Source organism: Strigops habroptila, chromosome 6 (genome assembly GCF_004027225.2).
Source record: "Strigops habroptila isolate Jane chromosome 6, bStrHab1.2.pri, whole genome shotgun sequence".
Lineage (NCBI taxonomy): Eukaryota > Metazoa > Chordata > Aves > Psittaciformes > Psittacidae > Strigops > Strigops habroptila.
This window is the reverse complement of record NC_044282.2, coordinates 61,213,897-61,228,554: the sequence shown is the minus strand read 5'-3', so window position 1 is coordinate 61,228,554 and position 14,658 is coordinate 61,213,897. Positions and strand designations below refer to the sequence as shown.

At 42.1% G+C, this 14,658-nt stretch overlaps 1 protein-coding gene across 18 annotated transcripts in view; it reads left to right on the top strand.

Annotated features, from left to right (window-relative positions):
• Positions 1-14,658, top strand: part of HMBOX1 (homeobox containing 1) — a 125,390-nt gene that overhangs the window by 37,977 nt on the left and 72,755 nt on the right. For 15 of the 18 annotated variants that reach the window (XR_003992077.1, XM_030490958.1, XM_030490949.1 and 12 more), the window contains exon 2: positions 11,162-11,245. Coding sequence is in view for 14 of the 18 variants with exons in the window: in XM_030490958.1 (XP_030346818.1) it covers positions 11,223-11,245 (23 nt within the window). In the remaining 4 variants the exon portion in view is untranslated. Of the gene's footprint in view, positions 1-4,691; positions 4,761-11,161; positions 11,246-12,471; positions 12,554-14,658 lie in introns of all 18 variants that reach the window. The other 3 variants (XM_030490954.1, XM_030490953.1, XM_030490943.1) reach the window with 2 other exon arrangements.

Below are 14,658 nucleotides of genomic sequence, written 5' to 3'. Positions count from 1 at the left end.
GTCAAAAGCCACCTGCCAGAGTTCTGTTTCTGTGGTCAAGGCTTTGTGCCACAGACACGGCTCCTTTTGATGGTAGGTAGAGTGCAGAGGTTGAACATCATTGTCCTCCTTGTGGTGGCTGGGTAGCACAGATTACCTAGCGTACATGGGGTCAGGGCAATCCCAAGCACAAATACAGGCTGGGTGGAAAATGGATTGAGAGCAGCTGTGAGGAGGAGAACTTGGGGATGTTGGTTGATGAGAAGCTCACCACAACCCAGCAACGGGCACTTGCAGCCCAGAAACCAACTGTGTCCTGGGCTGCATCACCAGCAGTGTGACCAGCAGGTCGAGGGAGGGGATTCTGCCCCTCTGCTCTGCTCTGGTGAGACCACCCCCCCTGCAGTCCTGCATCCAGCTCTGGGGGCAACAACGTAAGAAGGACGTGGAACTGTTGAAGTGAGTCCAGAGGAGGCCACGAAGATGCTCTGAGGGCTGGAGCACTTCTGCTATGGAGACAGGCTGAGAGAGCTGGGCTTGTTCATCCTGGAGAAGAGAAGGCTCCAGGGAGACCTTAGAGCAGCTTCCAGCGCCTAAAGGAGCTGACAAGAAATCTGGAGAGGGGCTTTCGGCAAAGGCCTGTAGGGACAGGACAAGGGGGAATGGCTTTAAACTGACAGAGGGGAGATTGAGATGAGATCTTAGGCAGAAGTTGTTCCCTGTGAGGTGCTGAGGCCCTGGCACAGGGTGCCCAGAGAAGCTGTGGCTGCCCCATCCCTGGCAGTGTTCAAGGCCAGGTTGGACGGGGCTTGGAGCAACCTGCTCTAGTGGAAAGCATCCCCGCCCTTGGCAGGGGGTTGGAACTAGATGAGCTTTAAGGTGCCTTCCAACCATTCTATGATTCTGTGATGATTCTAAATTTGGGTTAATTCCTCTGTGTCTCTAGCGAAGATGGTGAGTTTTGGGAGAAGCTCACAAAGTTGTAAATGAGACCAGCAGAATTGGAGACTTCATAATCTCTCAAAGTAGGGGGAATTTTGTGTTTTTAATAAAGCAGAATGCATGGGTACATACTTCTTGCCCCCAGTCCTGGCTCGTGCAAAGCAAAGGTGCTGTTCAGCCTGATTATGTTGAAGGCAACACAGGAGGTTCCTACAGCTGGATCACGATGCAAGAGCAGACCATCTGGGCATTAAGTATGTTTAAAAACTACAGAAAATGGCTCTTTTATTGGCCTGGACCCAGCTTAGCGGGGAAAGTATCAGTAGAGTACTTGTTGGGTATATGTCTGCCCTGTATCTGCTGCTTATGCCAGGAGGAAATTGCTAAGTTATAGAGATACTTAAGTTATTACAAGATTATGGAAGACACTGCATTTAATGGGCTGGCTTTTCTTTAGAAAGCCAGATTCTGTCTCTCTCCTTCAGTCTTCCTGTTAGATGTCATCCAAGATGGATTCCAAGTCCAAAAAGAAAAAACCCAAACCAAAAAACGCAGGCAATCCTGCACCAAGTGAATCATTCCTACTAAATTTAAACCACTTATTATGGGGAGGGAAAAAAAAAGAAAACTTGGATTACAGGTTTAGCAAGCATGAGCACATATTTCAGCATGTATTGCCATATTTGTAATTGCCAAACTACTGATTTCTTGGAACTCTGCTATTAGCATTGTTAAGCACTGTTCCAGACAGTCACTCCTATAAATCCCTGTTGATGTATTAAGCAGGAGAAAGCTTTTGCAACAATAATACTTAGCTGGCAAGTCATCTCCATCTGGGGAGTGCTGTCTAGGCTACAGGGACAGGTAGGGGAAGTAGCTGTGCTTGCTGTTAGGATCATAGAATGGTTTGTGTTGGGAGGGACCTTAAAGCTCATCCACTTCCAAGCCCCCTGCCATGGGCAGGGACACCTTCCACTAGACCAGGTTACTCAAAGCCCCATCCAACCTGGCCTTGAACACTGCCAGGGATGGAGCATCCACATGCTGAGCCTCCAGTTGATGTTTGCTTGAATGGTATTGCCACTTTTTTTATTTATTCATTCATTTGGACAGAAGTGTAAAAAAAGTGTGTGAGGTTTCTGTACAGGGTACACTTCTAGTGTAAGGGCTATAGTTTACTGATCTCTTACTCTCCTTTGTATGCTGTTCAGGCAATAAGTAATGACAGGAAAAACACCTCAGACCATCAAACAAATGTCTTTTTCATGGACAGATATTACTCTTTTTGAAGTGTGCTATTCCAAATAATGAAGTGCTTCAAACCCTGAAATTATGACAGCACATCACTAAATGCCACCATATAAATATATATGTTTATTTTCATAACACCAGTATAACCAGAACATTTTCATCACTGCCAGTCTTCTGGCCAAAGTAATCTTTGTCTCTTCTGAACTAGTCAGTGGGTAGAAATAAGATGGAGTGTCTCGAGAATATAATTGTCAGAGTACAACTTTACCTTGGACAAAAATGATTGTCCTCTTTCACTCACATCTGCTGCACCATGTACCTCTGCAGGGGTGAGAGACCCCCATAGGCTTTCTGGCAAAGCATGAGAAAAAGAGAACTTGGATCACAGTATTTGCTTGATGTGGATAATACCTTTAGAAGTGGACTTGATGAAAGTCTAGTTCATCAGAGAGGAAGAAAGTTCATCAGAGAGGAAGAAAGTTCATCAGAGAGGAAGAAGAGGAGAAAGCGAAAAAGGAAGGTAGAGCTGTGGATCAGTATTTTAAGCACAACCAGTTGAGAAGGGCATGGGGATGGAGAGGGGCAAGGAGACTTGTTTGATCTGCTGCTGAAGTGAAGACACATCTCCACATCCCAGCCTGGCTCCAGCATCACTGGTGGACTGCAGATTCCCTGATAAAAACTAGTTGTATTCCGAAGTGAACAACAGATGGGTGGTCTATGACTGGTCATCAGCCTGCCTTCAGTTGTGAGGCAGAGGGCAGATGTTGGCGAGACTGCCATGCTTGTAGTCTCTCTTTATGGCACAATTTTATGCAGACTTGTTTGGGGATGAAAAAAGGGCTGCATGCTTATTTTGTTACAAGTAACTGAGAGCTCACAGAGCTTTTCAGAACATCATTATTAATGTTTTGTAAAGTTCCTAACAAGTTTATTCATTGTACATCATGTTATCAGGTTACTGTTTGGGAAAAGGGGATGATGACCTTAAATACAAAATCTATTTTTAAAAAGATAATACTTAAATTTTATGCAGTGTATTTGCTATTGCTGAGTGATACCACATTCCTCTTAATACTTTGTTTGTGCCGTACAGCAAAAGGAACGTAAGGCCTTACTTCTCTTCCATGCTTGTTCCTGGTACTAGTGATAGCAGATACACTTCTGGTTTCTTAAGTCAGCAACTGGGTGTACGTTCTTCAGCTTGCTTCAGCTAATTATGCTTGCGTCTTGCATTAGACATCATCATATTCACATAGGATTGTGCAGTAGCAGTTTTTTGTGCATGCCAAGGATTTGAGGTACTCCTGTCCTGCAGTTAATCTCTCTCTATCAAATAATCTGATGCCAGGTACGATTTCTGGCATTCTGCTAAAGAAAGTTTGGTGGCATCTGTGAAGATGCAGAGGGATCCCCTGGAAAGTCCTGCATGAAGCGTGGTGTCTGCTGGTCCAGTCAGCTGAATGCTCTGTTTTCTTGGGCTTGTTGTACATTTTGCAATGCCTTCCATTTCCATGCTCTTGAACTTGCCTGTCACCAGCCATAACCTGCATGGCAACTGAGCATTAGTCTTCATAGTGGACGTTTGTATCCTCTTTGGGGCAAGCAAGCTGCAGGTCTCAGTGAAATTCACAGCCAAGGGAAGGCCTGTCTTTTAAAGACTATATCTTAAGTCCAACATGTAAACCTGCACAGCTTCAAGATCAAAAGCCAAGCTCTGTAAGCACTGATTCTAGCAGCCTTGATTAGTTGTCCTCTCGACATTGGGAAGACTAGGATGTTTTCTCATCTTTGTATGTCCTGTCAATAACAGGCTGAGATTAGTTTATTGAAGGTTGATGTTCAGGGTGGATGTTCTGAAGGCACTGCTGGCCATCTCGGACTTGCAGGATTCTGTGCTGTTACTGGTTTTCCTTCACTTGAATACCTCTTGCTGTGTGAGGTACGCAGGGCAACTCTGTCAGGTTGTTCTCCAGTGTGAGCAAGCTCCCCACTGGGACCTAGAAGCCACGATAGCAGTAGTTTCTTTCTTGTTCCAGGTGTGCACTGCTGGGCATTATGTGCTTGATCTGCGTCCTCTTGCACCTAAATGTCAGTCAAACAGGGTAATTCCTCTGTGCCAAAACCGATACTCTGTAGCTAGACTTGAGAGATAGCAAACATGTGACACTTCAGGAAGTTGAGTTTTACCAGAACATACCTCGTAGTAACTCGTTTGAGCAGCCCCAGTTGGTGAGAAATTTAACTGCAGCATCATGATGGTCATGGCACAGGTGTGGACTGCATGTGAGCCTGCCTGAATAGACTTCGTAAGCAGAGCTGCTGACATCTAACAGTATTCTGCAGTGGAGGTATACTTGTGGCATGAAGACGTTATGTTTGGCAATATAGAATCTCATTTCGGTTGGCATAGCCAGTGCTACTATGTCACCATATTCCTACAGAAAACTGTCAAGGTAATTAGTGTTAATTGGGATCTTTTCTGAATGAGCCTCTCATTTATTGTATGTTTGGCCCAGGCTTGGACTCAGGGACTTGGCAATCTCCCATCTGCAGTTTTGTCCAGATGAACGTGTATGCCTCACAGCGTACATACCCAGAGTTCTAGGTGTAATCCCTACTGTTGGTATGTAAGTGTTTTAAATCTTCATTCTACTTTAGGGTACGTCTTGCCTGTTGTAGCTCTGTAGGAGTTAGCTGGCATTGGGCTTCTCCTTCAGCTCTCTGCTCTTGCCTGTTGTCTTCTGACGTGCAGTTGCTTATTTTGTGACAGCTTCTCCTCTGTTTGCAATGCAATGTCAAACATTTTTGAACTGAACCTCTCAGCTGAGAGTCACCATCTCCTTAAAATCTCTCTCGTGTGAATGACCATCGCTCTTCCTCATTCCTCAGTGCTCAAATTGACCTGAATGGATTAAGATAACCTATTTGATCATTAAGTAAGTGGTCTTTGTAGCAGCTGTTAGCTACGAGTTTGTGTTCTATGAGTTCATTGCTGTCAGTCTTCCGCCACTGAGATTCACTTGTAATTTTAACCAGAAAAGCTGATTCAAGTCTGGCCTCTGGTTCCAGGCAAGTGTTTAGATATGATTGGAGGGACAACATACTGAAATTCAGAAGATACAACAGCGTAGGTGCTGGTTGCATTAAGGCTGGAAGCTTATTTGTAAGCAATAATGAAAATATAACCTGGGGTTCTCCACTGAAATGCATCTGCAGATATATCTTGATGACAGTGTTTCATTTTCCAGCTGCCACTAAGGACAAAGCAATGCTTAACAATGTCCTTTTACTGGGACTGTATAGCCTCTTGTGTATCTCTTGGACTTCTGGAGTAACTTGGGTCCTTTCTGGTGAAACACAGATGATCTCGTCTTTCTAGAAGCCTTGTGTGTGTTTGGGAAACTTGATGTTTTTGTGATCTCAGTTTTTCTGTAGAAAGGATACATGTGCTTGAAAATGGAGCCTGGCCTCTGGCTTGACCTGTAGGTAATTTCACTAAATTAGGGAAGATTGTTTTATGTGGGGCTGGAGAGGGAAAAGAGAGAAACAATTTTAACAGCAACTTTTGATTGTTCTCCAGGATGTGTTGTGGACGCTATAATTTACCTGCTTGCTTTAAGTTTACCAACTGTGGCTTTATTGTAAGATTGGTGTGTGTCTTTTCTAAAGGGAAAAAGGGTTCTTTTGGTGCTTTCTCTTCAGTTAAAGCGTTCTGAGGAAGACAAGGATCCAATCTCTTAAAAAAAAATTGCTGCAGGCTTGGCATGATGCTATTATATTCCCTCACCATAATCCCAAAATATGGCTTTCTCCTGTGTTGTACTGTGAAGGCTTTGGCAAACCAACACACTCTTTATAAGAAGACTGAAAACAGCATTGGTTGGATTTAACTTCTGAGCAGTTTCTTCAAGAATTTTTGTGTTTATGAAAAGTATGCTCTCTTACTCCCTTTGATTCACTGGTGCAGGTTGCTCAGAGAAGTGATGGAGTCTCAAACCTTAGAGACGCTCAACAGCCATCTGGACAAGGTCCTGGGCAACTGGCTCTGATTGAGCAGGGGGATTGAGCAAAAGGACCTCCAGAGATTCCCTTCAACCAGCCCTTCTGTGATTCTCTGATTAGAAGGGCACAACCTGTCCCTTAAGATCTCTGCCATAGCGATTCATGCCTTTTTACCTTGCAACTGAGCCAGTGTGCTCCTTGCAAACATGGGTTCAAGGTTATGCAGAAGCTGCAGCAAATGCAGTGACTGCGTTGCTTATTTAGCCACGAGTTTTGACAAGAGCTTTTTGTGCACCTTCTTGAGGGTCTGTGCAAGATGGTGCTCAAGGTACAGATCAATGTGCTAACTTAAAGTAGTGACATTTAAATAACTTGGAGTCTGGATACTTAAGAAACAACTTTTCTCTTTGTGTTGCAGTGCAAAGGCTGCATGAAACTGGATGCTGCATGTCTCCAAGCCACAGCATGTGCTCAGGAGGTGGCAGTTCTTAGAGAAGGTTCTTAACCTTGCTTTCCAGGGCACAAGTGTAACACATCTTCAAGTCATGTGGCAGAGCTTTTTTATTTTTCCCCTAATAGGACTATTTTGGGAAAATGGGCTAGAGAGTCCTAGATTAGCTTTAGTATTTTGGACACTAGTCCTACTTTTGTGCATGCACGCAGATGAATTTAAGTTTTGATACAAATGCAGAAGCTAGAGCTTTAAAAGCGCTGGGTAAACAACAGCCTGGCTGAACGTCTCCCAAGAATAAAGGACTCCAAGCTGGCAAAGGAGTGCTTAACAGGAGCTACTGTCTGGAATCTGAAGCCAGACGCATTCAAAGTAGAAATCAAGTACAGATTTGTAATGGAGAGGGTGATTAAGCACTGTAATGAACTGGAATGGATGGATCCTTGGTCTCTTGCTGTTTTTGAGGCAAGATGTCCTCTGGACATAAGTTAAGCCAGGTTAATAGGTTTGTTTTACTTCATGTTGGCTTCAGTGCAGAGAAGGTGAAGCAGATGAAATGTAACAGCCCATGTTTATAGACACATGCACACACACAGAGAGTCCAGCCAGAAGACTTGATGATTCCTATAGACCTCAATCTGTACACTAAGTAAAAGACTTAAATTTGGGGGTGTTTTTTGTTACTTCTGGGAGTGTATCGGTTTGTAATTATGCATGGGGTTGGGAATCTGATTTCATTGTGAATTCAGCAGTGGTAGTACATTATTCTCAGGGCTGATTTTCTTTACTATCTAAGGCACCAGGTTTATCAGCAAGCTTAAACTTGGTTCTTCTGCATTTCAGTAGCTGGTAGGGTAATAGTCCTGTTGTAGTAGTGGGGCCTTTGTCCTCAGGCAGATACCATGTTCAGCCACTGATAACCATCCCGTGTGGCTTTAAGCCAAGAATTTAGCCCCTCTGTTCATGTTTTACTTGTGACAAAACAGTGATGTTTCTCTTCCCCAAGGACAAAAGCTTTTAATTTGTTATTTGTAAAGCCCTTTTTAAGAACTTACCAAGGAAGATATTAGTGAAATACGAAGTGATGGCATTATTTTTTACTATGTGACTCACTCAGAAATTAAGAGGGAAAATTAATTTCTCTTCCAAATAAGTGGTATCAACCTCATCTTTACCAAGTGACTTCCTCCTTGCTTCTGCAGGGCATTGTGGATCAGGGTGAACTATGCTTCAAAACAATTAACTGCATCCAGTGAGAAATGAAGAAAACTGAAGTGGATCCCAAGAATGTATTAAAAATTGGAACTAAAATGAGAATGATTTCATGTCAAGCGAGACAAATGCAGAGTTGATACTCCAGTGCTTCACACTTCCACTTGTCCTTGGCACCGAGAAAATGAGATTTTTAATATCTGAAAAACAGATTGCCACGAAGACTCGTCCATTGTAAATTTAAGCTGCCTTTATAGCAACTTAAGCTGGGGACAAGATTGTTCATTACATTTGATTCTACAACTGTGGCGATGATTTCCATATTAATATTGAACTTTTTTATTGTCTGTCCCAGAAATAGGAAGGGGAGCTGGTAGTGTTTTCCCAGTGTTAGCAGGTAATTTATTCAATGAATAATGTGAAAGGGCGAAGGTTGCATATCAACTACAGGTAGTGGTGATACCTGCCTTTGCTACTGTGATCGCATCTGGTTTTCTGCTGAGAGGAGGCTGAGGGAACAAGGATATAGATCCATGATTTCAGAGTCATGATTTGTTGGTGACCGAAGTTATGTTGGTTTGGGTTGGGTTTTTTTGGCTAAAATTGGAGGTGAGGGGGGTGCCTGTTTCCCATCTGGTAGGCCCTTAAATTACAAAAACATTTAAGCAACCTTTACATGTGTATGGGGGCAGGGAAAGTATTTCTGTGCTACTGAACTTTAGACCAGCATTGAGTCAAAGACTATTTGTAACCCTTTTCAATAGCAGCTGCTCTGTTCTGGCATCAGGCGTCGGAAGCACTAGCTATCCCTCCTTTCTGTGCAACTGCATTTGCTTTCACCAGTCCAGCTACCAAAGCAGACAGGAGGATTCCCCGGCCTGCCTTACTGCTTGGCTCTGTCTGTGACAGTTTGGGACTGCGTTCAGACCGTAATACTGCTGCCTCAACCCTTAACATAGCAAAAATGGAGAATTTCTCCTATTTTCTTATGTACTCTCTCCTGCTTGTTTCTGCTGAAATGCTAGCATCCTCTGTCTGCGCTCACAGATCTGGAGTCTCTTGGAAAAGTTCCTTCTTCCTCCTCTGTTCTCATCCCAGATTTGGTCTAGATCTTAATGGCTCTTCATTTATAACATCTGAGGCCTGTACCATTTTTCTTTTCTTCCATTAGTATCACTAATATCATTGTCCTGCCTTTGTCATCTCACACCTGAGTTACTGCAGCCTTTTCTTTGGCTCTCTATCTCCTCTCCTCGTGTTCCAGTTTTAATACCATGTTTCATGATGATGGAAAGTGATCTTTTCTTTCCTTTGCGGGTTTTGTTCTTTGCTTCCTCCACGCTCCTCATGCTGGAAGCAAATCTTTCTCTGAGGAATCCGGCTCTCTATCATTAGCCTCTGACCTTCAGAAAGTTTGTATATGTTTAAGTCTAATTTGTTCCTTTTTGGAAAACAAAACAGCTCTCTGTATTAACCTCAAAATTTGGCAATAAGTCAACAGCATGATCTCATATTTTTTGTGACTGCGTCAGGGAATATATTTTAGATGCAGTTAAGGGATTTAACAGAGTAGCATTTGGTGTAGAACTATCTTAAAAAGCTTTGGCGTGACTGACTGTGAGGGACCTGCATATTTGTCTTTTCCATCCATCAGTACTTCGATGCCACAGTTTCTCTCCCAGGCCATGCTGCATGACCTGGGACAGTCTGCTGGGACCACTCATCTTGTCTGTGACCTTGCTTTTGGCGACCTCCTTTCCTTGAGAGGAAAAAGGCAACTTGAGATGTAGATGTGGACCAAATGAATTGTTTAGGAAATGGCAGCAGCCATCTCTCAGCAGCCTTCTTCCCCCAAGACACCCAGTGCTTTCCTTGGCCACGTCTGGGTGGTAGCAGCCCTATGGGGGCAGCCTTAACCCCCCAGGTGAGCTGGTGCCTGAGGCTGACTGCTGCTACTTCTGGAAAAGCTCATTCAGCCCAGCCTTTTGGCCTAAAAGTTCCTAAGTTTTCTTTCATGAAGGGGAAAAAAAAAATCCACCTAAATGATGGTACAGTCTGTGTATGCCCACTGGGCTCCACCTGGAATAGTTGCAGTTCTTCCCCAAAGCCTCTAGTGTCGTGATAGAGGAAGAGTCATGCTATAGTGTCTCGGCCACTCTTAACCATTGAGAAGAGCCAAGATGTGTCAATCCACCACGCTTGGTTGCTGATATTACAGACGTCTCTTTATGGAGCAGAGCAAATTATCCCATGCAAATCCCTGTGCTTCTCTACCCACTTGTTTTCTATTCCAAGTCATATACACCCATAGCTCAAAGCATAAATATTCTCTCTTGTTCTTTCCGCATCTTCCTGGATATAATATCCTGCCTTGCTCTTTCCTGTTGGTTAATAGTTTGACTTTTGAAGCACTTCAGTCCTTATTAGTTTGTGGAGAAAGACATCAGGAGTGATAGCTAAAGAAAATTCTATTAGCTCATTCCTTTTCAGAACATAGTACCTGTCTTCTAAGCTCTTTGCAAATGTTAGCCAAATAATCCTTTTAATAGCTTTTGTGAGTTAAAAGGGTAGGTAACTGTCATAAGGCTAAATGATTGCATAGATTAATTTACTTGTGGCCAAAAGAAATCAATTGTAATTTAAATTTTTGTCTCTGGACTGTTTACACTACCAGCCATCAACTTTCTCCTTAGGAATCTACCATGTTCACGGAAGTATCTGTCTGGGATTATATGTGGGTCTGGATTAGTCACGGATTATCCAGAGTAATGTGCTTGAACATTTCCATTTTTTAACCTGTGGGTGTACACAAGCTGAGAATACTCAGCTGGTTGGCCTTGTTTAGATCTGTGAAGTATCCATGAATAACTTGAGTTGTTACAATCCATAGGGTGTTTGGATGGAAAAGAGTATTTGCCATACTTTTAAGACCATGGGTCCACTGCAAACCATGTCAAAGGTCCCACTGAAGGCAAAGTAAAGAAAGAGGCTGAGGCTTTAAGAGGCCATTAAAAAAAAAATATATATATATATAAGAAAATTATGTGGTTCTAGGGAGCATTTTTCTTAACCATGGCTATATTTAGTGATTGCTATACATTCTGTTGCCTTTTAGCAGAGGGATGCATTGGATGATTGAGAAGGATCCTGAAGGCGCCTTCTTTGGTAGTTGGTTTTGGTTTTGTTTTTTTAAACAAGAAGTTATTTGGCATTCCTGTAGGCTGGTTGTATAACTGTAAGTCAGATAACAGGAAATCAGAATGTATTTGCCTTTTCTAGAAATCTCTTAACACTCTCATATCTTTTCATTGTGTCTTACAGAATGGTGAATAACACTGAAGACCCTCAAGAGGCTTTATAACGTCCCATCCCCATGTAAAGTATGCTCAGAACTTTTCCAGTAGTGTAAGTACAAGCTAAAAAAAACCCCACAAAAATTAACAGTTGTTTGGTAGTTTGGGCTTTTTTTTTTTGTTTTTTGTTTTGGTTTTGGGGTTTTTTTCTGTTAATTTGTCTAAAAAGAGCAGAGAAATGGTTGCATTATCAACAGTTGGATTATCAACAGTTGGCTAAATTGGAGGGTTCCACTGATTTGGTATTTTTAGACATTTGAACCAGAGAACAGGAGCATTTAATTCCTCACTTGGTCTGGCTGATGTGTTTTTTCTACTTTTCTGTCACTGAAAGAAAGGGAAAATCATGCAGTTCTTAGAAATTTAGGCTTGATCACTGAAAAGTTACTGTTAAAAGAGAGGTCTCCATACATCTACTGAAATACTACAGGGATACCAGAGCTGTGCAAGAGAGTTTAGCACCACTACAGACTTGGTGAAAAGCGATTAGTACACCATTAACGTAGTATTATATAGCAAAGGCAGAAAACCTGCGGCACCTAACCTAACACTAGAATTGAATGAGTTGATCCAAGCAACTCCTGCAGTGTCTGGAATCCCAGTACGAACTTAAGTTGTCCAAATCTCTTCCTTGAATTTGAGCCTATTAATTTGTTCTTCCAAATGACTTCTGTCATGAATCTTCAATGTAATTGGTATCCATGCTGTTTCTTCAATAAACAAGCAAATGAATTCAAAATTTGAAGCTTGTCAGGCTTAAAGGAAAGCCTTGACCTGTACTGTGCTGTCATCCATCTCTCACTGGCCAGTCCTATATCATTGTTTCTCATTCCTGTTTTAAAGATATGACCAAATGCTTGTCCACTGGCAATCAGATTCTTGAGATACTTTGACCTCTTGACTTCTGATTGTACCTTCTGTCACACTGAGTTGGAAAGAGAAATCCTGTCTACAGAACAAATAGCAAGAAACTGGACTGCTGTGGAATGCAGACAAATTTTCCCAGATGGATTATTACAAGGATGATCCAGCACATGGACAGTCACAGTACAAGTGGCAGTGCACTCACAGACTTCTGTAGGGGGACTCACAGTGAAAAGTAACGACTGCCAGGGGTTTTGGGTTGGAAACTAAATTACCAGTGTATTTCAAAAAGCCTTCTTGATACAACCATTAGTTAGTTATTTTCTACTGCTGGTGGCCTAGTCTTCTATTCAAAACTAGTGGTTTCCTACTTTGTTGCCAGCCTGCTGAGCCACCTCCTCTGCTTTCTTTTAGCTGGAAATATGTTGGATTTCAGTATTAAAATCACCACTTGAAATTGTAAAGATCTAGCTCATAGCAGGAAAGAAGTCTGGAGGTAAGGCTGCATTGCCCTGTTCATCTTTATTACACTGGTAATTCAGAGATTGCAGTGTTCTTAGAGCTACTCTGTACTTTGTGTGAGCACAAGGACAGTGTGTCAGCTTTAACTGTGGATCAGACTTTTAACATAAATTTCCAAAGTGTGAGTTATATAGTTTTAATTCCCGTGTTTTAGCTAGATTTCAGTCATGTTCTGCCCCTGTACATTTTCTGCCCTATTAATCAGCTTCCACCCTCCCATCCAAGAAGTAGCAGCTTTTTCAATTTATTCCAGTATATGTGCAGTTAATACAGTCATCAAGAATGCAATAGAAGTATAGGTGAATGATTTTTGACTGAGTGAAAGCTGGGGTGAACCTCTTTGGAGGGGATTAGAGAGTATTAAATTAGAGGAAATGGGCCAAGATGATACTCTTAGTTATAAAGTTTCCAGATTAAACCATAGATATCTTTGAAAATGGGTAAGCAGGTGTCGTGCTTTCAGAAGGGGAAAGAAGAAAACAGAGCCTTTTAAGAGAAAAAAAAAATAAAGTAAGTTTTAACTTAAATACTGAATAAGATTAAAGTTGAACAGTTTTCAAACTACCATGGTTAGAGAGTAGTTTGGTTATTTCTACCAAAGGGAAGCATCCTCTGTCAGAAGAGCAAAGTAGGCAGCTGGCTGCAGTTGCCATTTCACCTGCTTAATTTTTATCCGCAGTTGAATGAGAGTCAGTACTTGAGAGGAATTTGAAGCATGGTGTGAACACAAGACTCTTGATTTTGGTCTCACAAAAATTAGTCATTTATCTGAAAATCAGTCCTTCTGTAGCCAGTGAAAGTAAATCTCTGTTGGGTTCTCCATAATTACTGGCACTTCACAGGCTTATGGCAGTATTGATCAATTACTATGTGTTAATAGTGAGTGTTAATATGGCCATCAGTATTTGTGTTGCATGTTTCAAGCTATCTCTCAAAATACAATTTCTGATAGAACTAAACAGTTTCAACATAATCACTTAAAGTTTACCTAAGTTATCAGGCTGGTTTATGAATCTAACTGCCAGCAGCGACAGAGCTGTCTTGGGAGTGAGTAAAAGCCTGCTGAGTGGAAAGAAAATCAGTGTGAGTAATGCAGATGAAAAAGGACTAGATCGAAGCCCTGTCATCGTTTAGGAAAAACAACGGAAAAAAAGGAACAAGTATGTGAACGATACTGAAGTTGGCACATGCTGATGAAGACAGTGGAGTTACAGTGGCTTAGAAAGTCATTGCCTGGCTGAGCTGTGTTAACTTTTGTCCAGCTTCCTTGAAATGTGACACGAAACTCATTAATTAAACTTGGGTGAAAGAGGACTCGGCTAATTTGCTCTTTTTGTCTTCAGTGACAAGGTATTGTGTAAATAGTTGTTTTAAGCTTCCCTAACTGAAATAGTATCTTGTCTGAGCCCTTACTTTTACTCAAGATAAACCGGATGAATGAATTTGTGATTTCACAAGCAGCTAAACCATTCTGAAAGGAACCTGAAAGCGATCTTGTTGCGCATGTGCCTCTTGTGCCTACTTACGCTTTTGGCCAAATTGGCTTGCCCTCATCTGTTGAGTTGGTAATAGCAATCATCAGAGCCTTCTCTAAGCTCATTCAGCTTGCTAACCTAGACAGATATTAGCTATGAGTGGGTTGGTGGTTTGGTTGACTGATTTCCTCCTGGGTTAGTGAGCTGAACTGGTCTGGTGATTTCCACCAAGCCCTGGAGCTATGCAGGAGAGCTGAAGAGCAGGTCATAGGGTGGTTCACCATCTCACTTGCATCTTCAGGTGTTCTTCTCCTCTGATCAGGATTTGGACTTGCCCTAAGAATATAGGCTGGGTCTTCTCTATGTCAAGCAAGAGGAAATTTACCTAGTTCAGTCTGGGCTGCACAAAGAGACGTTTGTTGCTTTAAGAGCATTAGTTAGGATGTGTATTTCTTCTTGAAATGCTTTTAAATAAAATAGAACTCTTAATACGGAAGCAAACATAGCCAAAAGCCCATGTTTTTGCCATTATGATATATATTCTTCAAGGACCTGCTGTTATCTATTCCTGAGTTGTTCACAAAGTGTAATCTCCGTCTTCCTA